Genomic DNA, 25,827 nt, shown 5'->3' on the forward strand with positions numbered 1-25,827 from the left:
GGCTGCTTCCACTGCTAATCCTCCACCTCTGACCCTTGACCAGAGACCTATTGTAGACATGCACATGCCCAGGCAACGAGGAAATGACCCGGATCCTGAACTTTCCTGATCTTTCCCCCTCCTACTCTTCCCTTCTAAACTCATATCTCTAAGCTGGGCCTGAGCCTATTGATCTTGGGGCAATGGCTGTTCCTCCGGACAGCCAACATTCAAGAGGCCCTTTGAGGAATGATTAATCTCCTCACCTCTTCTCACATCACTGTGGCTCTTGTGGCCCAAGACTCCAACATTAGCCTGTAAGTAAAGACAAAGGAGAGGAGCAGACTTCTACTCAGACCGGCAGCAGCTCTAGTTGACTAACTGGTCCGTTAACTTGAGGTGCTGGGCATTGAACCTGGGACAGCTCTGTGTACCAAGAAGGTGCTCTTCCAATGAGCCGTGGACCCTACTCATGAACCTGCCTGAATAAAGAATCAGACCATTGGGAGGAGAAGGGTCTCAGCCGGGGATAATGCCCTAGAGTCTACCCTCCCTACTTTAAAGCAAAACAGTTGAATAGTTAGTCTATCAGACAGGATTCTCTCTCTCTTCTATCTCCATATATACAACATGCAATTCAGTGCTAGAGGATATAGTGCACTATGCAGGACCTCACAACTCTATTGCTCATCCACTATAACCTGCCACCCCCTTAAGTTTGCACAGAACAACTTTGCTCCATCCTCATTATGGCAGCCTTTTAAATACTTGAAGATGGTTATCAGATCCCCTCTCAGTCATCTCCTCTCCAAGCTAAACAGACCAAGCTCCCCCAACCTTTCTTCATACGTCTTGGTCTCCAAACCCCTCACCATCTTTGTTGCCCTCCTCTGGACATGCTCCAGTTTGTCTACATTCCTTTTCAACTGGGGTGCCCAAAACTGAACACAGTACTGCAAGTGAGGCCGAACCAGAGCAGAGTAAAGCGGTACCATCACCTCCCGTGATCTGGACACGATACTCTGTTTGATACAGCCCAAAATCCCATTCGCCTTTTTAGCCACCAAGTCACACGACTTATGTTCAATGTATGGTCTACTAAGACCCCTAGATCCTTTTCGCACATGCTACTGCCAAGAAAAGTCTTCCTCATCCTATATTGGTGTGTTTGGTTTTTCCTACCTAAATACTTCATTTTATTCAGTTAGCCCACTTCTCGAGCCTATCAAGATCATCCTGTATTCTGATTCTGTCTTTGGTTGTGTTTGCTACCCCTCCCGGTTTAGTATCGTCTGCAAATTTAATAAGTATCCACTCTAAACCCTCATCCAAATCATTTATAAATATGTTGAACAACACAGGCCCCAGGACAGATCCCTGGGGAACTCCACTTGTCACTCTTCTCCAAGAGGATGCTGAACCATTAACAAGTACCCATACTCAATGCAGGATCAGCCTCAAGCAACCAGGATAAGGATCTGTTCCGTAAAGGGAGAAAACATGAACTAACCAGGGCTCATCATATTCTCTCTCCTCCAGGCCTGCTGCTCCCCCTAGCGTTGAAAACTGGCCTACCCAGTCCTGAACCAGCCAGAACTACCCGGGTGACTAGGCAGCAAAGAAAAAAGACTGTTTTATACCCTGCTTTCCCAATAGGCAAAGGAATCCCAGGGCAGAATCCCTTACAAACACCTTTCCTTTTCATTCCCCACAACAGACGCCCTGTGAGGTAGGCAAGGCTGAGAGAGCTCTGGGAGAACTGTGACTGGCCCAAGGTCACTCGGCTGGCTTCACATGGAGGAGGAGTGGGGAATCATACCCAGCTCTCCAGATTAGAATCTGCCGCTCTTGACCATGACATCTTGCTGGTTCTGAAGAAGAGCTGTTTTTTTATACCCCATTTTTTACTACCCGAAGGAGTCCCAGAGAAGCTTAGAAGAAGAGTTGGTTCTTATACGCCGCTTTTCTCTATCCGAAGGAGGCTCAAAGCAGCTTCCAATCCCTTTCCCTTTCCTCTCACCGCAACAGACACCCTGTGAAGGAGGTGAGGCTGAGAGAGCCCTGATATTACTGAAGAAGAAGAGTTGGTTCTTGTATGCTGCTTTCTTTTCCCCTCCCCACAACAGAAACCCTGTGAGGTGGGTGAGGCTGAGAGAGCGCTGATATCACTGCTCGGTCAGAACAGTTTTATCAGTGCCATGGCAAGCCCAAGGCCACCCAGCTGGCTGCATGTGGGGGAGCGCAGAATCGAACCCGGAATGCCAGATTAGAAGTCCGCACTCCTAACCACTACACCAAACTGGCTCTCTTACATTCATCATACATTCGTCTTCCCTTCCCTCTCCCTACCACAAACACCATGTGAGAGAGGTGGGGCTGACAGAGCTCTGAGAGAACAGCACCTGGACCAAGACCACCCAGCTGGCTAGATGTGTAGGGGTGGGGAATCCAACCCTGTTCTCCAGAGTAGAGTCCACTGCAGGGCTAGAGAACAAACAGTTATTACCAGCAGGGAACTTTAGACAGAAGGGCAGAGTGAGCTTTTCCCTTGCCCATCCAAATACTAACCAGGGTTGACCCTGCTTAGTTTTTGAGATCTGATGAAATCAGGCTAGTCTGGGCCATCCAAGTCGAAACAAGAGTCATTCAGAGGTGGTTTGCCATTGCCTCTGCAGAGCAACCCTGGGCTTCCAAATACTAACCAGAGTTGACCCTGCTTAGCTTCCAAGATGGTTGCAATAGGGCTTGCCTGGACCATCCCAGCCAAAAAGCTGCACTTTCCCGGCTTTTTGTCCTTGTGCAACCTCCAGGAGTGCTTTCCCTGGTCTTGCTGTGGGGGCCCGCCTGCTCCGCGGCCAGCCAGAGGAACAATGAAGATTAACTGTGCCTTTCCTCAGACACAAAGCACCAGGAATGCCAACTGCAACATGCTCACCGAAATGAGAGCAATTTGAGGAACGTTTAATGGGCCTTTTTCCTTGGAGGGGTTTGTTCCTTACGGGCTTGTCTGCGCTCAAGTGCCAAGCCAAACAGATCATGTTGTTTGTGTGGTTAAAACACGCGAGGGGGGGGGGGGAGTCCTCAGATGTTAAGCTATTTGTTGGAGTCTGATTTGAGATAAGTGGGCGGTTTCTGCAGATGCAAGCCGAAAAAGGAAAGAAGATTAACTCCATTGAGCCCGGAACTAAGGTTAGAGGTACCCAGAGCTTTTCTCCAGTAGGGTCGAATGTAACTGGGGATCCTGTCAGATGTTTAGCTGGGCTGATCAGAAGCAGCAGAGCAAAGGTGCAATTGTATCTGTGTATCTGTCGAAGCATGCACACACGTGAAGGTTTATGTCTTGAACAAAACTTGGATGGTCTTAAAGGAACTGCTGTACTCGAACTTTGTTCTGGGGATCCTGTGTGAAAGGAAGATGGTCAACAGGTCTTCTTCCCCTTCAGCTTTTAAACCTTATCCCCTGTCACAATTGCTCAAAGCCACACTAACGACAAGGATCAAGAAGATGCACAAAAAGTTCTGTTCCATTCTGAGCATCTCTCATGGCTGGACACATTCAAATATGCAAGAGCTGCCGTGTGCATGATTCAACAGCACATGAAGAATATCCTGCAGGGGACATTGGAGGAGAGGTGTATTTATCTTGGTTTGATTAGAAACTTCCTAGTATTTTTCAAATAATCCCCTCCCATGTCCTGACTGGCTCCATCAAAGACTTCCTGCTCTTTTGAGCCCACTTCCTCCCTGCTCAAAAGCAGAACAGTTGAACTGTTAAAGAAAACTAGGAACACATGCTCTACAGTACTGAGGAACTATTCAAAATTTTACCTGGAGGCAGAGAAATGCCAATTAAACCAAAGTGGCAAGATCATACAACTGAACAAAAGTGATCTCGGCCTTTTAGCCCTTTGACAATGGTTAGTAAAATTTCGCTTTTCCCCAGTCTCAATATATCATCCATTGCTAGGCAAAGACTAAATCCTTTCTTGCTTCTTTACCTGTTTGGTGTATGAGTGCAGACTTCTAATCTGGCGAGCTGGGTTTGATTCCCGCTCCTCCCCCACATGCAGCCAGCTGGGTGACCTTGGGCTCACCACAGCACCGATAAAGCTGTTCTGACCAAGCAGTGATATCAGGGCTCTCTCAGCCTCACCCACCCCACAGGGTGTCTGTTGTGGGGAGAGGAACGGGAAGGCGAATGCAAGCCGCTTTGAGACTCCTTTGTGTAGAGAAAAGCGGCATCTAAGAACCAACTCTTATTATTATTATTACTGCATCCAGCAGGAATAGAACGGGCCTAGATTAAGCTTGTATAGCTGACAGCCTTCCTTTGAAGAGAAAGGGACCTTGAGCCTGGCATCACCAATCCTATTCCTTTCCATAAAGCTTGCTGCAGAGAACTGAGCTAAGGGCTAATACGCAGCACGAATTTGAGCTCTGCCACCCGTTGGACCCAGACTGTTTCTTCCGCTCATCATTTCAAAGCGATCGTTTCCTGATCTACTTGGCACCGTCTTATCTGACAGGGAGTCTAAATGGGCATGGGGAAGGGGGGGCGGTAAAGGGAATTGAATGGACGCTTATCTTTCTGGCCAGAAACCCAATAGTGTCTTGCTGGAGGCAATCTCTGATCATGTTGGTTGAGGGGGAAACGCAGTAAGAGGATGAATGTTTGCCTGAGAGTAATCCCACTGAAAATAAAGCTGCTTCCTTCTGCGCAAACATGGATAGGAAGGAAAGCGGAATGGAGTGTGGTGGTGAGGGACCGGGAGAAGACCGTTTAAACTGAAGCGTTTCTGCTCAACAAGGTGGAAATTTGCCAGAGGGATTCTCCGATTGGTCTGTTGTTGGGGGGGGGGGGGAGTCTGAAAGACTTGTGGAAGGCTTTCACGGCCAAAATCTACTCACTGTTGTGAGTTGTCCGGGCCGTGTGACTGTGGTCTGCTAATTTTAGCCCCTGACGTTTTGCCAGTAACTGTAAAGTCTGATATTGTCCACAAGGAACTGAGGGAAAAAGAGGGAAGATGCAAAGATCGTGGTCCCCTCCTTTGCTTACTGGCTCCTATCTGCTCTTGGGTCATGGTGCGTAATGATGAGACAAACAAATGTGCAGGGAAGACATCAGTATGCTCTGGATGGACCTGAGAGTCAGTGTACATACTCAGGATCAGGCTGAAGGAAGGGGGGGGGGCTAAAGGGGAGCCCTCAAGCCAGAGGTCCCCAACATGGTTGTGTCTGAAATGACACAAAACATCTGGTAGCAACCTGCTATCTAAAATGATTGCAAAGGCTGTCCGGAACAGGCCTTAGTGTTTGTGAAAGCACCCCAAGTAAGTTTTTGAACAACACTGCATGGTGTAACTCTATTAACCTGCACAGAAAAACTCTCTTAAATAGTTGTGTTTTGCACAATTCAATGGAGACCTGTGATCTTTATCTGATCCGTCTGGACCCTTAAGAGTCAGCCACTTGGCGTAATGGTTAGGAGTGGTGGGCTCTGATTTAGAGAACTGGGTTTGACTCCCCAGTCTTCCTACACATGTATTCTAGCTGGGTAACCTTGCACTAGTCAACAGTTCTCTTAGAGATGTTTTCACAGAGCAGTTCTCTCAGGGGTCTCTCAGCCCACCTCACTGGGGTGTGAGGCGAGGAAGGGAAGGAGATTATAAGATGCTTTGAGACTCCTTTGGATAGTACAAAGCTTTCAGTCTTGGCCTACACTGGCTTACTCGGATGTAAATCAAACACTGTTCCATGAGGCACTCTCCCAAGTAAGCAAGCAATGGGACGGCAGCCTGTGCTTCTGAAAAATGAGTGAGAGCAAAGGGGCAGAAACAAGCTGATTATATTAACTTTTCTTGGCAACCACCAAGTTTTTTTAGAAAATGGGTGGGGCTGGGTGGGACTTTTGCCTGGTAGAGCTTCTAATTGGCTGTGCAGAATTGTGAAAACACAGTTTGACGGCAACTGCCACCACAGCACAAGGATCTTCCCTTTGGTCATGCATTGAAGTTGTGTGTATGCAAGTCATTATTTTGAATGAGGATGTTTACAGGTGTTGTGTGTCAAATTAAATGAGCATTAACAGTGAAATGCATTTGGAGGGGATACAAGCTTTCTACCTGTGCCAGTCCATTGGCATACGCAGGTCATTGTGCAGTGGTGTAGCCATCTAGCGAAATGTGCATGTGCGAACCAGCCCTGACTTTGCAGATACTGTCGAGATTGTTTCCGAAGCAATCATCTTCTTTGGTAATTTTCCATTGTAATTTTGCCTACAAAAGCATTTAAAAATGCAAGAAGGAGCATCTTATCTCTCCACAGTATTAATAATTCTCTCATTGCCAGCGGCCCTCCTCTGATCTGCACAAATTAGTCGTTCCCCCCCCCCTCCCACTCATACACTTTTTGTCTAGTCCTATTCTTTCAGGTATCTTCTAATTCAGAAAATGTGGTTTTCGTTAGCCTGGAACAGTGATTTATTTAAAGAGAAGCAGCAGAGCTCCCCCAAATGTTGAACATTTTAGAGAGTGGAAGAAGATGACCTCCAACAGGGGAACTATGGCTGGATCCAGGTTGTAGGAGAAATAAGAGCCAACAGTGCAATACAGCAGCAAAGAAGGCTAATATGGTACTAGGCAACCTTGTTGGGCATGTAGAATCTAGCACAAGGGAAGTTATAACGCCACTCTAAGGGCCATTCCACACTCGTTCAAAATTGCACAATGGTTGCAAATTGAAATCGCTACTGATTTGCTGTTATGCATAACGTCGTTGACAATCTGCAACACTCCTGAAACCGATCCGCAAAAAGCGCTTCGTTGTAGCGCTTTCAGGGAAATCCCCAAAAGTGGATTCACCCTCCGGAAAGTGCTACACTCTTGCAACCAATCTGCAACACTAGCGGGAAAGTTCTATGCGTTACCATTGTTGCGGTTTCTGCAAAGTCCCTCCCCCTAGCTCTCTCCTCTGATCTTCCCGCGAAGCAATCACCATTTTTTTTCTCGGAGTGAGCGGAGATCAACGCACTGGCGAGACTTCCCTGGCTGCAGTCCCTCCCCAGAGCTGTTTTAAGTCACCAAGCACCAAACAACACACAGCCCCATTTGCTGGTTTATTTTCCCTTTATTTTTCACTCTATTTTGGGCCGAAAATCGCGCCCGTGCGGGGGGGGGGGTATTTTTTTTCACTCGGGGGGAGCGTGGCAACAATGAAACGGCAGCTCAAACACCACCTGCTAGCTAGATGGGTCTCTCCGTTGCAACGAATCAATGCAGATTCGTTGCAACGTGTTTTTTTTTTAAACCTTCCTTAAAGGGAAAGGGGCTTTTTGGGAGCATGATAACGGCCGCCGATTGGCTGCTTGACGGCCAGGGGCGGGACAAAGCTTGGCAATATCGCTTCCTGGCTAGCGATTTTTGCCGAGACCGGAAACCTGTGGGAAACGATAGAAACACAACTGGATTCCACTACAAAGGCAGGTATGCATAACGACGAATTCCACTATTTAAAATGGCATTTTTTCGTTCCGCAACCAATTTGCTACATAGATCCTAGTGCGGAATGGCCCTAGATCACTGTTGGTTAGACCTCAATGGGAATATCGTGCCCGGGTTAAGATCAGTGGCTTCTAATCTGGTAAACAGGATCTGATTCACTACTCTTCTGTATGCAGCCAGCTGGGTGACCTTGGGCTAATCACAGTCCTGTTAGAAGCTGTTCCCACACAGCAGTTTCTCTCATAGGTCTCTCAGCCCCACCTGCCTCACAGAGTGCCTGCTGTGAGGAGAGGAAGGGAAGATGATTGTAAGCTGCTTTGAGACTCCTTTGGGCAGTGAAACGCAGGAGATAAAAACCAATTCTTCTTTTTCTTCAATTCTGGACACTGCAGTTGAAGAAAGATATTCACAAGTTGGAGAGTATTCAGAGTAGGGCAACTAGAGTGGTTGAGGGGCTGGAATCCATGCCTTAATACAACCTTAAGAGGCTGAGAGAGTTGGGTCTGTGTAGCTTGGAGGAAAGTGAAGGGTGATACGTCAAAGGCAGACATGTTGAAGAGGGGACCAACTGGTTTACTGCAGCTTAAGAGACAACGACTAGGAGCCATGGGTTCAAATGACAAGAAAGGAGGCTCCCCTTAAATATGAAGAAACATTTTCTCCCATTAGGGCTGTTGGTCGATGAGTGATGGAGTCTCCTTTGTTGGAATGTTTTAGGAGACTGGATGAGCACCTGTCAAGAGTGTGTGATGTTTAAGTCCCCAAGAAAGTGGAGGACTGGATGCCCTTTGAGGTTTCTTCCACCTCTTTGTGAATATGATCCTGAAGCTCCCGAGTGCTCCAAGCACCGCTGTTCTAATCCATCTGCCCAATCACACTGGACTTAGCTCTTCTGCTGAGCCTCCTGGGCGAATGTTTAAGGCAGCAAAATAAGAAGCCCCCCAGTGCCCCACAGAGGCTCTGCTTGCTTCCACTGGTCAACGGCACAGGAGGTTACTGGTATCCCTTCTTGTGACCACAGAATCAGCCGGGTCCAAGCCGAGCTGCTTGTGGTGGCCTGGACCCAGAAAGAAGACAAGCTGCTTTTAAAAACCCTGCTTTTCACTACCCAAAGAGGCTTACAAACACCTTTCCTTTCTTCGTCCCACAACAACCTGTGAGATAGGAGGGGTGGAGAGAGCTCTGAATGAATTGTTTTGTGAGAACAGCAAAACACCCAACTATCTCATGTCGCTACTGGTATAGACCAGGTCTTGGTGCGTGCGCCATTTTATAGATTCAGGGGCAACTGGCTCCAGCAGGGCAAACATTTCCTTTGTTGAGCCATGCCCATGAGGTGAGGACAATAGTGTGGACCACCTGCAAGGGGAAGACCTTTGAGGTGGCAACCAGAGGCGGTGAGCTGTGCTGAAAGGAGTCCTGGTGTCCGTCAACTGGAAGCTCTACCAGCTTCTTCCATGCAGGGTCTCCAAAGTGAACAGTCGGAGAAAACAGCTGGAGAGTGGGAGACTTTGGATATAATCTTGATTGCCTCTGTGGCGGACAAGGGAAGACTTTTAGAGCCTCAAAAGGCAGAGGGATCGAGGGAAGAATGGAACATCCTGTCTTTTGAGAACAGACTAGGAAGACAAGCTCCCTCCCCGCAGATCTGTTAATGTGGTCGCAGAGGATTGTGCATGGATCATATCTCCGAGACGCGGCATTCACTCCGAGTCCGTTAATGAGAAGAACTGAATACGCATTTGGAGCTTCATCTCTCGCTCTTTTGTTTTCATCTGAATGGCTCCATACCTTCCTTGTAAATGGGGGATTTGACCAAAAACATAAGATGGTCTCGCTACAGGGGCACTCCTACAGGCATCACACATCAGGCAAGTTCCCCACGACAAAAAGTTACATTGCATGGAGGGGTGAGGTGGTGGGGAAGAAAAATTCCTTTGTTTGCTGAGACCTAATCTGTGTTTTTGTTCAAGAGACCAAGATAATTGGAATTTAGAAACCCCACCTTCGTGCTTTTCCAATGGTCACGGACTTAATTCTAAAAAGAATAACTCCCCGCAGTTATGGTTATAAAGCTATGCGACGATTCAGATGAACCTTTTCAGTTCCCGGTGCCGGGAGGGACCACCCAGGAATCCGTCGAACAAAGCTGGTCTCCCACAAGCTGAGAAGGTTTGGGAATTACGTGGCCAGAACCGCACGGCAGTCTGCTGGCCACATGGGGTCAATCGCAATTGGATCATGATGGGACGTATTAATAGGCTGTCTTCTCCCATACCCGCTGACCCCATTCATCATTGTAGGTCGAAAGCAATTAGATGATGGTGTTTAGGAATGCAACACTCTTCAGCCTGGTAACCGACCCACGTTGGCATTGTCCTCCTTCCCTTAATAACATTAAAAAAGGATTACAATTTTTTTGTTCCACTTCTTCCCCTGCCCCAGCTAACTAACTAACTAACTAACAACAAAAAGATTTTCAAGGAAAGAAAAGACATCTATGTGTGGAAGTAGATTTTAGAAGCCGAGAGTAGAGGGGGGGGGGGACGGGTGCGTAAGCTCAAGACTCCTGACCTTTCCCAATTCTGGGATGACATCTTTGCTTATTGAAAAGTTCCAACTCTGTTTCCAGGAGGTTTCATTCTCCAGTGGGGCCAAGCAGACAGCAAATTTACATACATGGAACCACTCAAAGAGTGGCATTCAGAAGAGGAAATGGCTCATATTTTAACATCCGCAAAGAAGAGCAAAAGGGTGCAGGAGACAAGTCTCCGGCAGAGAAGCAACAGTTCCCCTCTTTTTCTTGCTCATAAGAACATTTCATTGCTTACTTTGTATGAATGTGAGTCAAGAATCAGGATACACAATGCAGGGGAATGATACATAATAACCTGTATAATAATAACAAAATAACCTGTTACGCAGGAGAGAGATTCATCGATAACTATTATACGTGATGGTTAAAGAGAACCTCCATAGTCAGAGTCTGAGTACCAGCTGACTGAATGGCAACCACAAGGGGAAGGCTTTGGTCTCCAGGATCTTTTGTAGACCATCTGAGGAAATTTAGTTACTTGGCATCAGGAATAGAACTGGATAGTGGATCCATCGCGTTTTTCTTCCTTTATTTGTTTTTCATCCAGGAGCCTTTGTACCCTGTATGAAAGGCAGGCTGCCTTCAGATGGAAGAACTGACTGGGATAGTGCCCCATGCCTTTATAAAATCAGAATTAAAACAACTAGAGAGTTCATTTTTGTTTTTTAAATGAAACTTGTACATTCAGGGAACATTCCTAAAATATCCTGTCCCCTATCCCAGCTTATTGTTATTGTTATTGTTATTATATTTATTCCATTTATATCCCGCCGCTCCCAGCAAGCTCTCTCGTGGTGGTGGGGCGGGGAGGGGGGTAACAGGTAAAACTCCAGATAAAAACATAAAACATGAGTTACACCATTAAATTCCCTCAAAATTCTGTACTCATTAGCTGCCTCCTGGCATCCAAGGAGTCCCCGTGTGCTGACTCACCACACAGCGATGGTTAGCTAGTGGAGACTCTACTAGTCTCTTGTTCTTCTCCTTCCTTACATACACATCTTTGTACAGCCCATTTATTAATCAATTTATAATTTTACGGTTTTAATTTTTGTATATATGATTTAAGATGGTAAAAGAGTTGTCAAAAGCCCGTCAAAAGAATATAAGTGATTCTTAATGGTGATAAGACCAAATTTCTAAAGTTGAGCGAAACAAACCGGGAAACCTTTGTTTATACATCTGTTATCTCACACTGAAGTGGTCTCTTTTTAAAAACACACATACACATTTTCAGCATTCTTTTTGCACCAACAGACAGACAAAGAGTGGGAGGCACTTTCCCTATGAAGAATTCAGGATATCTGCAGTTTAGAAAGGATACGATTACGAGGGGGCAGAAGAGAGATTTATAAAATTATGCATGGGGTAGAGACCGGGGACAAAGAGAACCTTTCTCTCCCTCTCCCAAAATACTAGAACTTGAACACATCCAATGAATCTGATAGATGGTAGGTTGAGGAAAGGCAAAAGAAAACACTACTTTACACAGAGAGTGAGTAACATGGGGGATGGATGGAGGAATAAACAGCTTACAAAAAGGAATTGATAGATTCATGAATAAGTCTGTCAATGGCTACTAGCCATGAAGACTGTGAGGAGCCTCCACATTCAGAGGCACTAAATCTTTGAATCCCAGGGACAGGGGCCTCTGACTCTCTGCCCAGTTGGCCCTCCAATGGACCTGGTTGGCCACTACGTGAGACAGGATGCTGGACTAGCTAGACCATTAATCTGATCTAATGAGAGAGAGTTCAGTTTTCCCTGAAGTTACCTGAAACTAGTGAACAACCTGAACCAGTTGCAACAGCCGCTTTGCTGCCTAGTGGAGGAGAAGAGCTGGGAGGGGTGTACTCTGCTTTTCACTACCCAAAGGAGTCTCAAAGCAGCTTACAATTGACTTCCCTTCATCTCCTCACAACAGACACCCTGTGCGGTAGGCGGGGCTGAGAGAGCTATAATAGAACAGCTCTGAAATATCTCTGACTAGCCCAAGTTCTCCCATCTGACTGCATGTGGAGGAGCTGTACAGATCCAGGATTCTCAGCATTGGGAAGTACACTAGTGTTTAAATTCTGCACTGGCATGCAGAAGGGAAAACAGTTCAAAACCCTACCTGAACACCAATAAAAATTGCCTTGACATGGGATCCCTGTTGCATGGCTTTTGCCATCTATCTGATTGCTGCCCTCTGCTGTGCAAAACCTTGAAAAGAAAAATCTGATTTTGAAAAATCCCAGCTGACTGGTTCATTAAGCATTTTCTAAACAGGGTGTACGGCTTCATGACATTGCCACGAAACCGCAAAGAGGTAAACATAAGTTTCTCCCAAGTCCCAGTGGGAGCAAACCACAGGAGTTGATCACTTTGACTGATTCCATCCCTGGCAAAAAATCTTCAAAAGCATCTCAGCTGATGCACAAACTGAAGACAAGACCTTGATCAGTTGTTTCCATCTGATATTACTAGCTACACGTTACTAAGATGACAAACCACTGGCTCACACCAGCACAACGCAGTTATGTGAGACATCTTTTTTGGGATTAATTTACATTATCTAAGTCAGGGGTGGTCTTACTAATACCAAGGGCAAAAGTCCAGGGTGGAGTCCTACAATGGCTACTGAACTTGCAGACTTAATACAAAGGTTATTAATAAAGTATATAATATGTAAACTGCCTCAAGCCCTATGGGAGCGAGGTGGTTTACAAATATTCTTTCTCTTTCTTTATTTTATTATTTGATTTATAAGCTGTCCCACATGAGCCTTCATCTCAGGGAGGGCATGCACCGTAGTGAAAAATAAATAGTATTAAAACCAATAAAACATATAGTTAAAAGTACTAAATTTCTTAAAGCAAAGATTAATTATCTGCAGAGTTTTTGATTCAAGGTAGGATCAGCATATCTTTATTGGTACAAGGAATCAACAAAACTAACACGTGGACATTGACATTAACATTTTGTGCAGTTACAGAGCTCAAAACCAAAAGGTTCTCTCTTAGAATGGCGGAGAGGATCAAGACAATTGTCACAATAGATATAGAATCTCTCTCACTGATTATTATGTTTTATTCAAGGTATATAAATGGAGGCTGGTCACATAAAAAAGAGTGGTGCCAAACCGGCTCCTTACTCAGATAGCAAATTTGGGTGATGCTTTAGCTGTGCCACAGACTACCAAGGAAATCTGTCTCTTCCTCAGCCTCCTACGCAGGCCACTGACTCTCCTGACAGAACCAGCCTGCCTATGGCCTGCCTCCCTGCAGTCTCTCTGGGTATGAAAGTGATTCAGCTGTTGTGACACAGCCACCCACGGGCAGACTCCAGAAGACTGCAGAAGCTACAAGGCTTACATTTTAAATGCATTTTGTGGTAAATGGATGACGGAGGGATGGAAAGAGAAGGTCAGGCAGAAAATGTTGGAATCTACAAGCTCTGTAGTGTGCATGATTCAAGAGCATATGAAGACGACCCTGCAGGAAGCATCAGAGGAGATGTGTATTTAGCATTGTTAGATTAGGAACTTGGTGTTTCTTTTTTTCAAATAATCTCCTGTGTCCTGATTGGCTCAATTGCAGAGTGCACTTCCTCCCTGCTTGCCTCCAGAAGAACACAGTCAGTTACTGTTAGGACTATCTCTCTAATCTCTTCTATTCTCAATAAAGTTTTATATTGTTTAAGTAGCTGCTGCTGCACACCTCTGCATATTTAAACTCTGCTGACCAAAGAGACTGTATATGTGGGGGTGGTTAAAAGGAGGTCACCACATTTCTCCAAGGCCCATTCCTAAAACAGCCAGATTCTCAAAATGAGATGGTCTGAAGGGTACCAACTTGGGGGGGGGGCGGAATTCCCTTTGGGGAGTGCTGTTTGGTGGCTTGGAACAGAGGCAGTATGGATGTGTGGATGAAACTAACATTTTAAAAGAGATTAAAACAACTCCTCCAGTTGTGTCCTCTTAGCTTGTTTGCAACATTAAAATATTATTTCTCTGTTTATTGCTATTATTACTGTTATATTTTATTCACTATAATAACTGAGTTCGATGTATTGTTGTTTAGTTCTATGTGAACTGCCCTGAGCCTTAGGGGAGGGCAGCATACAAATGTAATAAATAAATAAATAAGTTTTATTTTGTGAGTGATGCCATGCACAAACTGCAAATGTGCGACTTCTGGCAGCATGGCCCGGAGGGGTGGCCAACTGGCACCATTTCCAGGGTTGCTGAAGAATATTTCAAGGGTTACTACACGGTCAAAAGGTAGAAAAAGGCTGCTCTAAGCTTTTGCAAATCGACTCATTCTCTACCAAGATACCATTGACTAATAAAAACTTAGACCCTAGAAATAGATTGTTTGGATCATTAAGGAGCCCTTACATTTCACCCAACCGCCACTGGAGCACATGATTTAATAAAGATGCCAACAGACAATGGCAGAGGACAGGGAAATGGTGCCTTCTTGCGCAACTGTTTGTTCCAGCAGACTGCTTTGTGTTATGCTACTGCATGGTAAAGCTGGCCCGTTTGGGGGACTTGTAGTTACCCACTTGATGTGTGCGCACAGAAACAATCCTATGAAGCTCCCCGTTGCCTCCAGCTATATAGAACACGTTCTCGATATGCCATCTTGGCGGGGGCAAGCTTATTAGTTAGCTGCTTCTTAATTACTGATTTCACACCTCCCGCTGTGCTGAGGCTTCGAGTCAAATTTCAGTTTCACAAAAGTTATCTCCACCACATTGTTCTCCACCCCCAAATGCTTTCTTTTTAGCATAATATTTATTAAAGATTTTAAAACTTAACGTAAAAGAAAGACAGAAGAAGAAACCGAGAAATATATAACTAAAAATAAAGAAGAAAAGGAAGGAGAAAGAGGCTTCCAATTTTATCTGTGACAAATATAAATCAAATTTACTTATCTGTTACACTGTGATTATGTTTTTAAAAAGTTTGTAAGAGATTTCCATTTACAGCAAATACAGCTATTGTCTTTTCTCTCATTAAAGAGGTAAGCTTGGTCATTCTGCCAGTTCAACCATTTTTATCAACTGTTCTTCTGTTGTGGGTAACAACAAAATTTTCAAGGCCATGTTAAAGTTCTTTTTAATTTAAATCAACTATAAACCTTTTTTTGGGGGGGGGAAATTAAATTTTAATTTGCAAAATATTCCACAAGGCAGTGTTTTGGGAAAACAGAATTTTATCTTAACAAAGAGCGTACACTGTGTTGTGTATGTGGATCCACTGAGGACTGGAGCTTGAGGTCTGAGGCAGGATCATAATCCTGTGCCACTAACTGTCTCGTGGCTGACTGGTCTCCCCGTGAGAGCCAGTGGATTCAAAGGTATTTGCTGCACTCCAATTGGGCAGCATGTGGCTAGATCAACTAGGGATTCAATAGATTTAAATCAATCTATAACCAATTTCCTGCAATTGTTCCATTGTGGATATACTAGGGGATTTGTCCAGGGGGTTGCAGTACAGTTTGTACCATGAGCTGATTCATAATGAAGAGCTGAAGGATTCCAATGCCTCTGTGTTCCTTCACCTATGGATTTCACACACAGCTTGGTATAGTGGTTAAGCCTCTAATCGGGTTTGATTCCCCACTCCTCCACATGCAGTCAGCTGGGTGACCTTGGGCTAGTCACAGTCCTCTTGGAGCTGTTCTCACAAAGTAGTTCTCTCTAAGCGCTCTCAGCCTCACTACCTCACAGGGTGTCTGTTGTGGAGAGAGGAGAGGAAGGCAATTGTAAACTGCTTTGAGACTCCTTTGGGTAGTGAAAAGCAGGGAACAAAAAGCCATCTCTTCTTCTCTCAATTCATATGGAATCTTAGGCTGAGGGATATAGACCCTGCTACATCGCACCAGTGGTTCACATTGTCGGGTATACTGCTCCATATGGTGGCTCACCAGTTGCCCTGGAGTGCTCGCATGCTGCCAACAGAGGCTGAGGCCTTCCCCAGTGTTGGCTTTTAGTACATATCAAGGGCTAGAGTTTGTGAAAGAAAGAAAGAAAGAAAGAAAGAAAGAAAGAAAGAAAGAAAGAAAGAAAGAAAGAAAGAAAGAAAGAAAGAAAGAAAGAAAGCTTTCAATGAGTTCTACAAATCTACAGCTGAAGCCGCTCTGCATACAGCTGCTCTGCATAGCATCGCTTGGCTAGCGCTTGAGACATAACACACATGCTTCTTCCTCGCCTCCCCCCTAGCAAATTCTCTGAATGGATTTTCCATTTTAAAAACATGAAACAACTAATGAACACTGAAATGAACTGATGTTCCCAGTGTTCATCTAGAGGGAGGCATTTTCAGATTCCCGAGAAGCTAGATTCTCTTCCTTCTTTTCCCCCCGGTCTGCACATTTTGACTTTTGCTCCCCCTGCACCTTTGATATAGTTGGAATTCCAGCTAAATATGTCTGTCAGGAACAGGCTATAACTCTCCCTCCCCACAAGAAAACACACGCACATTATCTACAGACGCAAGTGAACACCCACCACATAGGATTTTAGAAAAGTAACAGAGCATATTAAAGAAGGGTGATTCACTGGGGACGCAGCCTTAAGATGGTAATTGAAATGCATTCCATTAGGAAAAAATCAAATGGCAACAGCCGATCTGTTTCCCTGGAGATAAGGACATCACAGATATCAGCTGTCAATGCAAATGAATAATTGAAAGAAACGGGAGGTGAAGCCATACAATGTGTGTGTGTGTGTGTGGGGGGGGTGTTTAACGTAAGAATGTAAGACTTTGCTACTCAGTAGTGATTAGAACTTGCTGAAAATTCTCCTGCAACATTTGTTCTTGTACTTTTGGTTAATTAAGAAGTAGAGTTTTTAAAACAATAAGGAAAACACTGATCCGTTTCTTCCCCTGGACTGCTCTAAGATTTGTTTCCAGATTCCAAAGAACCACAACTTGGCATGGTAGGAAGGAGATGCTAAAATCTATCCATATTTTGGACACTGAGGGTCAAACTACTGAAGATGTTGGGAATGTATTGAATTCTCCAACTGCGTAATTTAACCTCAAAAGGCATATGGGGGTATTTAAATGTATATAAAAACATCTATAAACCCACCTTTCTCATTGAAAACTGGTTACCAGACCTCCCAGGAAGAGGTCGGAATCCCCCACCACCAAATGCTGCCCCCCAGCCGTTGATCAGCTGGCCAACAGAGGGACTGACCAGCAGAGAAAACAGGCCTAGTTCATATTACTGGACTCACTGAGGAAGTGAGGTAATCACACCAACAATGTTCTGGTATTTGGTTGTTCTTGCCACCAAATAACATGCCTGGAAGCCATGATGAACTCACTTCCTGTGTGACTCCAGCAACAGGATCTAGGCCACCTTCTTTCAACTGGTAAATTCCCCCTCTATCCTCCACTGGTTACTGGTTATACTAATGCAAAGCAGGTAACAGCAACAAAACTAAACACATCAAAAATAGTGATTGAAACAGACAATAACAAAGCTTAAATACAGTGGAGGCCACAGCCCAGGGGCAGGTATCTCCCCCCCCCCCCCCCCCCCGCACAGGATTTCCCTAATTGAAAGGGAATATTTATTGCATCAACTTTTTACTAGGTCTTTGAATAAAGCCATTTTCATTGACTAGAGGAAATCAGTAACAATAGGAGAAAACCAAGGTAGTATCCGTTTATTTGACAAGATGGACTCAGGCATCCCTCTCCCACCCCCCCACCCCCCAAAAAAATCAGCTTTCAAAAATTCAGGTTGATTCGGCCTGAATTGATTTGACCTTTCTGAACTTTTTTTTTTTTTACCATTGAGAAACCACAGAAACATTTTTCAGGCTTTGAGAAACCCCAGAAGTGGCACAATGGTACAGAATATAGTTGGGAAGCACAGCTATGTACATGCCCACCTCAGGCCCCTCCCCTTCCTGGCCCATCACTGGCCATTGGATCAAAATGACCATTATAAAGTCATATGATAAATAGCCAACTTTTAAACAAAATATTTTTAAAAATTAATTAACTCTCACCCATTCAAGAAATCCTTCCAGGGCTGTCAAGAAACCCTAGGAACTGATTCAGGTTTCAGGGATTTAGTGCATTCCTGTGAGGAATTAGGGGGGAACCCCCCCCCAAAAAAATCAGCATTGGTTTGGGTTTTTCTGATAAATCGGACCAAATCATACCTCCCTAACCCTGTAGCCATGGAAGCTTCCAGGAACAATTACTGCAATGCTCTAGTGTGTTATAACAGTTAAGAAATCAGAGCTAGTATGTGGAAGGTTTTGTTGGTCTCAAATGTGTCACTAGACTCAGACTTCATTCTGCTGCTTGAGACCAACATGGCTACCCACCTGAAGACATGTTCTTTTGCTTCTTAGGTCATAAAGAGCAACGAGAGGTATGTATGTAGTGCTAAGTAAATAAATGATTGTTTTATTAAAGCAGGGAATCTATTCTTTGCCCTCGCTGAACTTAGCAAACCCCCTTGATTCCCCTCTCCATCACCACCAGCGTTACACAGGTGTCCCATAGGGAATGGGGCCTCTTGACAGTGATGTTATAGTTCAGCAAGGTTCCATTTCTGTCCTTGCACCTGAAAGAATCAAGGTTCTTCTTGTGCAAGGTCAAAGTTCATTTAGTGCATGACATTGATTGGCAGTTCCTGGGTTAATAGCCGTCCTCCCTTCTTATGCCTATGTCAAAATCTGTGTTCCTCATATTAGAACAAGCTGTACATCCTAATGAAGTTCTGTTGATAGAACTTTATTTCCATCTATAAGGGGGGAGGGAAGCATGGAAAGAACGAACTTGATTCCACCAGCATTACACATTCATTTATCTGTGAAAGGTCATTCAGAGGTCCAAATAGCATACATGAAAAAGCAGGCAGCTCAAAGAAGAGCATTTCTCAAAGAAGAATATTCCATATTTATTTATTGTATGAAAAGTTATACACAGAAAAGTTATACACAGAGTAGAGTTATACACAGGAAGCATATCCTTAACACGCCCGCGGCGCCACGGACTAAATAATTCGTTAAGCCCTCAGGCGGAGGGCTTTGTCCGTGATGAGGAAGGGGCCTGATTGGCCCCTTCCTCCTGACGGACCATCGGCCGGGCCAATTCCTAGCCTGCTGAAGGAAGCAACTGCGAGTCGCGCGGAGCGCGGCTCGCAGTTGCTTCCTTCAGGGCCACCTGATGCGTCGGGAAGCGCGAAGCGCCTCCGACACGTCAGGCCGCTGGCAAGGGAGCCCTGCCCGGCGCCCTGATGCGGCGAGAGGCGCGATGCGCCTCTCACCGCTTCAGGCTGCCTGCAAACGGAACTCTCCGCTGCCGCGCGGAGCGCAGCTGCTGGGGGCTCCCTGCTCAACGGCCTGATGCTGCGAGAGGCGCGAAGCGCCTCTCGCAGCGTCAGGCCGTTGGGCAGGGAGCCCCGGCAGCCGAGCTCCGCGTGGCTGCGGGGGGTTCCGTGGTCTAGCGCCCGCTGCATTTAGCTGCAGCGGGCTTGATTACTAGTAACAACATAAAATTGCTAACCGAGTTGATACACTGGGTAGGCAGACCAATTGGGCAATTCCCCTAAATACTAATATCTAAATTATATAGAATCATCATAAGACTTGGAAGGGGCCATACATGTCATAGAGTTCATCCCCCTGCTCAATGAAGGATCAATCCATTCAGTTGCAGCTGGGGAGAGTCCAAAGAGGTCTGTCACATCTTCCTGGAAAGCACAACGCTCACATTCCCATGATGGATGGAAAAATAGCTTGGCGGACTGTACTACAATCACATTTGGGAACCGATGTTTTGCCCTCTTTAAACAACAGGTCTGCATAACTGCCAGAGCCTTTTTAGATTCTATTAGCTGTCTTCCATACTTGACAGGGCAAATCAAATCCTGCATGCCTCTCATAGAATCATAGAATAATAGAGTTGGGAGGGATATCATAGGTCATCTAGTCCAACCCCCTGGACTATGCAGGACACTCACAACTCTATCGCTCCTCCACCGTAACCTTTCACAGAATCAGCCACTCCGTCAGATGGCTACCCAGCCTCTGCTTAAAAATCTCCAAAGATGGAGAACCCACCACCTTCCGAGGAAGCCTGTTCCACTGAGAAACCACTCTAACTGTCAGGAACTTCCTCCTGATGTTTAGACAGAATTTCTTTTGAATTAATTTCATCCCATTGGTTCTGGTCTGTCCCTCCGGGGCAAGACAGAACAACTCTGCTCCATCCTCTATATGGCAGCCTTTTAAATATTTGAAGATGATTATCAAATCCCTTCTCAGTCGTCTCCTCTCCAGGCTAAACAGACCAAGCTCCCCCAACCTTTCCTCATACATCTTGGTCTCCAAACCCCTCACCATCTTTGTTGCCCTCCTCTGGACACACTCCAGTTTGTCTACATCACTCTTCGTTGGTATTTATCAGGCTATGAATGTCAGGTGGAATTGATTGCATCAATGTTTACGACCATTTAGTGCCTCGATCGAAATGTTGTGATTGCAGGATTTGTACAGGTCTTATTGGCAAGTATCAGGACTTTGGTGGATGGGCAATTCTCTGTTTTCAATTATCTTTCTATATTCATAAAGAAGTGCATCGTCTTCAGTGATGTGGGGGAGTGAAGTGACACAACAAAAGTTGCCAATTGGTTGGAGTGCGTTTATAGAGAGCCAGCATGGTGTAGCGGTTAAAGAACGGCAGCCTCTAATCTGGAGAACTCCTCCTCCACATGCAGCCAACTGGGTGACTTTGGGGCAGTCACAATTCTCTCAGCCCCACCTACCTCACCAGGTGTCTGTCAGGTGGGTAATTATGTTGGGATGAAGTAGCAGAACAAAGTTAGAGCTCTTCAGACTCCTGACTCCAGGACTCATGGACTCAGAGTTACAAAAGCCAACACATATTGCAGCTTTAGACCTGGACTCAGATCCATACCCTTGCCCCAGCCTGGCCCTGACAAGCTGAGCATGTAATAAGAGCAAGTCAGCAGATATGAAATACAAAAACCACTTTGCTTAACATTGCAAGATTTTTTACCCTTTGCTCAGCTATTTTTAATGACTACAAAAGCCGGCGATACAGGAACAACCTCAGGAAACAGAAGCATTCAGCAACTCCCTTTTCACCATTGCCTTTACACTGGACCAACGTTGAATGTGCTGGTTAGAACAACCAGGAGGTTTAAAGGGGAATATCCTATTACACATCAATTGGTTACCATTTCACACGTGTTTCTTAGAACTTCCTTCAAATTCTTGAATCTCATCAGTTCTAATTGGTATCATTGTTTGCACCTCTGTACCTCAATTACTCTGAAAATGTATTACAGGCCCCAGAAGTCAGACCAGCTCTAGGCTGTAAGCTGAGTGTTGCTAGATGACAGAGGCTGGCACTCTGGATGCCAGCCTCTGGACATTCAAATCTCCAGGAGTTTCTCAACCTGAAGCTGGCAATCCTACCCCCTGTCGGTAGCCCAGGAGGACCTGGCAACTCTGGATAAGAGCCCTAGATGGGCTGGTTCCAGCCCACAAGGTGTATATTTGACCAACTCCCCTGATCTAAATGCTACAGGCTTTGCCCTCAAAACGCAGAAGAAAGCCTGCCTGTATATGCAAAGCATTTAGATCAGGGGTGTCGGTCAAACTTATGGTCTGTAGGCTAGAATCAACCCATCCAAGGCTCTTATCCAGCCTGCAAGCAGCTGGTCACTGCCTTTATTGCCCAGTGACAGAGGCTGTGCATTATGTTCCTGTATACCCACCCAGTGCTAAGGAGTAACAGGCAGTAGAGTTGGGAGTGGGTGGACATACTGAAAGCACATAAGCATGTTGATTAAAAATAACATTGTGAATTGGGTTTGCCTATGTCCTTTATAAATTTTATATCCCTGGAATTTGGCATTGCATGTTGTGGCACACCCAGCCCAGCCAGACAAAGCAACATTGATGTCAGATTTGGCCCTCACAACAAATGCATGCGACACCTCTGATTTAGAGTTTTAGAGGTTACAATAAATCAGCACCTCAACTTGTATTCCCAGAAGAACACTGGCCAGTACTACAGGTTGCTGTGGGCGTGGACATAATGAGATTCATACAACAAAGAAAGAATGGACCATTCCTGGCTTTGACATTTAGAAATCTGTTCCTGGATGTTCTGTGCAGAATCAAGAAGGTTCAAATTGTCAATGGTCTCCTAAACCCTTAAGGGAAGGAGGATAGACGATAATCGCCACAAGTGTATAATACATATTAAAATACATCCTTCTGGTTCTTAGCTTTGGGGGGAGGGGAAGAAGCCAAAACCAATGCATATAGATATTACAAACTGCAATGCAAATTTGGAGCATCAAGGATGATACAGATACATATTCGTGAACAGCTTCTGCCAGTGTTCAGCTGGCAAGCCTTTGAATATTAAATAATTTAAAAATAAGTCACATGAACTAGACATCAAAGAAAAATATGAGGGAAGCAAGTTCCAGTGTAAGAGAAGACACCAGGCAAATTATTTTTTTTAACCTTAAACATTAGAAGGGATTAAGGTTTTACAGCAGGAGTCTTGGTGGAATATGTTGCTTATCATCTTGAGAGTAAGCAGATGAAAATGGAAATAGTCAGATTCAAATCCCATAAATATAAAACCCGTATACATTATGCTTTGGATGGATTCTCACTGTCTGACTCCAGAAGAGAGTGCTGTGCATGTTTTCATGGGCTGGCTGTTCAAGCAGTTTTATTACAGGTTTCAAAGTAGACAAATGACTATTTCTCAAAACTGATGGTGGGGACCTTGAAAATGTCATTTCAGGACATCCAAGTGCCAGAATAGCTACTCCATATAAGACCTAATAAACCGCAGAGGACTATGATTTATTAAATGTTTCACTTTATAAAACCTCATGCAGAATTCCTCAACTAATTTTTTTAAATTCACATATATAGGATAATGCTGATTTGCCCAAATTAACATTTTAAAGTACCTTGTTAACTTGGTTTTACAGGTAAGCCCAGGTGCTTTTTTACCCAAAACATCAAGCGACCATTTTCCTTTTGGGGTAATGTCTGTGGAGTCTCAAATGGCATATCCAAAATAAAATGAATTACTGTTTGTTTCATTCCTATAAGCAAAGAAATGCCCATCTTAGTTGCCAGTAGTGATGCCATCCTTCAGATAGGATCTGAAGATCCCCTGGGATCACAGCTCATCTCCAGACAACAGAGGTCAGTCCCCCTGATGCTTTGGAGGGTGGGCTCCCTAATATGGTACCCCACTGAGGTTCCTGTCCTCCCCAGATTCCATCTCCAAATCTCCAAGAGTGTTGCAACCTGATCTGGCAACCCTACCCCTCCATCTTTCACCAATGGCCAGGGGCACCTGCCAGCCCTAGCTGTCAGTTTCATTGTTTATCCATCCCACAACTCAAACTGGAGGGAGAAAATGTAGTGCAGAGCAAAAAAAATATATTCTTAGCAAATAACAAATGATGCATAATAAACTGCCTGTCTCAGATGGCCTGACATCAGAGTTTTATATACATTCCATGAATGAAAGCAAGAATACCTTGAGTATGGTTGTGTATGTGGGCACTTCCCCCGAACAACTGCCCAGATCATAAACCAAGGGAAAACCCTGAGCTTCCAGATGTGGATCTCCTGAATTATATTCTGTTGAAGTACACAGATCAAGATCAGGCTGTTAAAGAGAAAGGAAAATGCATTTAATAGTAGGAAATGTTAATTTGCCTAAATAAGTTTATTTTTAGAATACTTTAAAACCCTACAAGCAAGACCCAGGTCACCTTAAAATAAAATTCATTCTACATTGCAATAAAGTGCACTGAAAATCTCACACAATCTGGATTGCAGAGGCCACAGTCTTTTCCCCAAGGCAAAATCCTTTTAGGGCCTCAGGTAAAGAATAGAGCAGGGCTGAGCATATCTCTTCTCAGCTCTGGCTGGCCCTCTCGCCCAGCAGCAACAGGGTCTTGGAGGCAGGTGTGCATTTGGTGCTCCAAGGAAACAGGGAGGCCAGTGGGATGATGGTATTTTCTCTTTTGTCATTTTATTAGTAAAATTTAGGGAGTGGCTATCCTTAATATATCATTATTGCTTTGGAGTGAGGAATTCATAGCATTATATTCCACTGAGGTCACTCCCCACCTCAAATCCTGACCACTCTAGGCTTCTCCCCCAAAGTCTCCAGGTACTTCCTAACCTAGAGCTGGCAGCCCTATTAGGCTAGTCAGTGGCATAAGCCACTGATGCTCATGACTGGTATTTCTTAGCACGGTTGGATATAGCGAGTCAACAAGATAAATGCACACAAGGCTTATGGATAGTTTCAGTTAGTTTTAAGAGCTCTTTATTTGCAGACAACATCCTGCTCACATTCAACCCTGACTATACCTGTTGGACGGGTTTAATATTATCTCTAGTTTAACCTGAACAAGAAAAATTGATAGGAATAAATATATGCAATCCTCCAAGAGTAAGTCAGAAGATGTTCTTATTAAAATGGGATGGGAATAATTTTCTATGTGGGCATTTGGACCACTGAAGAATTAGGGATAATACCCAATATTAAGGGAATATTATTAACTAAAATTTAAGATTCTGGAACAGGTTGTGTATGTCTTAGCTGGGAATGATTTTAGGGATAGAAGTGATTTTTATTTGTGAATATACTCTTTAGTGTTTTATGGTTCATATCCCCACCAACCAGTTCACCGAATTGAGAGCTGGTTTAGAACTGTAAATTCATGATGTATTTGCTTATTCAATGCCTGCACCTCCAACATTCACATCTTTCTAATGTTAACGTATCACGCATATCACACAATACATATTAAGGTATCACACATTTCATCCATCATGTTTTTGCAGTGGATTATGCATACTGCTGTTCAGTTTGTACCAGTAAGACTTGGGAGCATCTGTCTTCCTACCTACAGCCAGTCTCTTACCCACTGGAATAAGAACCTTCATTAGCAGAGGCTTTATGGGAGCTAATTAACTACCGTTAGTAGTTAAATTCTCAATTTAAAATGGGAAGCTTCTTTATATTTTCTATCTCTCTCCCCTACTTTTTCTGGTAGTTTTTGTTAGATTTTATCTCTGTCTCAAAAAGCCTTAATAAGCATTTATTTAAACAAAAAAAGCTGGTTTGATTGTAATCACTTTTATTGAAACATGACATCTAAAAACCTATGTATTAATGCACTGCTATTATGTTGGGAGAGTGGTGGTCTAGAAATATAACAGTAGTAGCAGATATATTAAAAAACAAACCCTAATTACCTCCTTGGGATATCTAATTCATTTGTCCCCCTCCCCTTTTTCCTTCCTAAAGGGGTCCCTAAACTGGCTCCATCTTTCGCCTCTCCTCCATTTTCTCCTCACGACAACCCTGCCAGGAAGGTGAGTGGCCCAAGGACACCCAATAGCAAACTTCTGACAGGAAATACAATTCGAACTCAGAAGCCCTGAGGTAAAAAAGTGGGGGAAAGCAGTAAGCCCCGCCCACTTTGACTACAGCCCCCCCTTAACGGTCGCGAGCCAGCCGCTCAACGGTCTCTCTCTCTCTGCCCTCCCCCCGGTGTCCCAACGGCGTTCTAACGGCCGTTGTGACGCGACCCTCCGCACCAGCTCGCGCGCCCACGACTCCGCCCCGCTTCTCTCCCGGCGCATGCGCCGGCCTTCCCTCCTCCAAACCAGCGCCCCGCTTGCCTCAGCCGTTGGCGCCCT

The 25,827-nt window shown here is 44.8% G+C and overlaps 1 protein-coding gene across 3 annotated transcripts in view; it reads right to left on the reverse strand.

Annotated features, from left to right (window-relative positions):
* The window catches only part of WNT3A (Wnt family member 3A), a 129,311-nt gene extending 103,487 nt beyond the window's left edge, over positions 1 to 25,824 (reverse strand). The window contains exons 1-2 of one of the 3 annotated variants that reach the window (XM_077304522.1): positions 25,810 to 25,824; positions 23,645 to 23,776 (exon numbers count right to left, since the gene is read on the reverse strand). In XM_077304522.1, coding sequence (XP_077160637.1) covers positions 23,645 to 23,697 — 53 coding nt within the window. In that variant the 5' untranslated portion in view covers positions 23,698 to 23,776; positions 25,810 to 25,824. The other 2 variants (XM_077304523.1, XM_077304521.1) reach the window with 2 other exon arrangements.
* Between the last annotated feature and the right edge of the window lie 3 nt (positions 25,825 to 25,827).

Source organism: Paroedura picta, chromosome 11 (assembly GCF_049243985.1).
Source record: "Paroedura picta isolate Pp20150507F chromosome 11, Ppicta_v3.0, whole genome shotgun sequence".
In the NCBI taxonomy this organism is placed as follows: Eukaryota; Metazoa; Chordata; class Lepidosauria; order Squamata; family Gekkonidae; genus Paroedura; species Paroedura picta.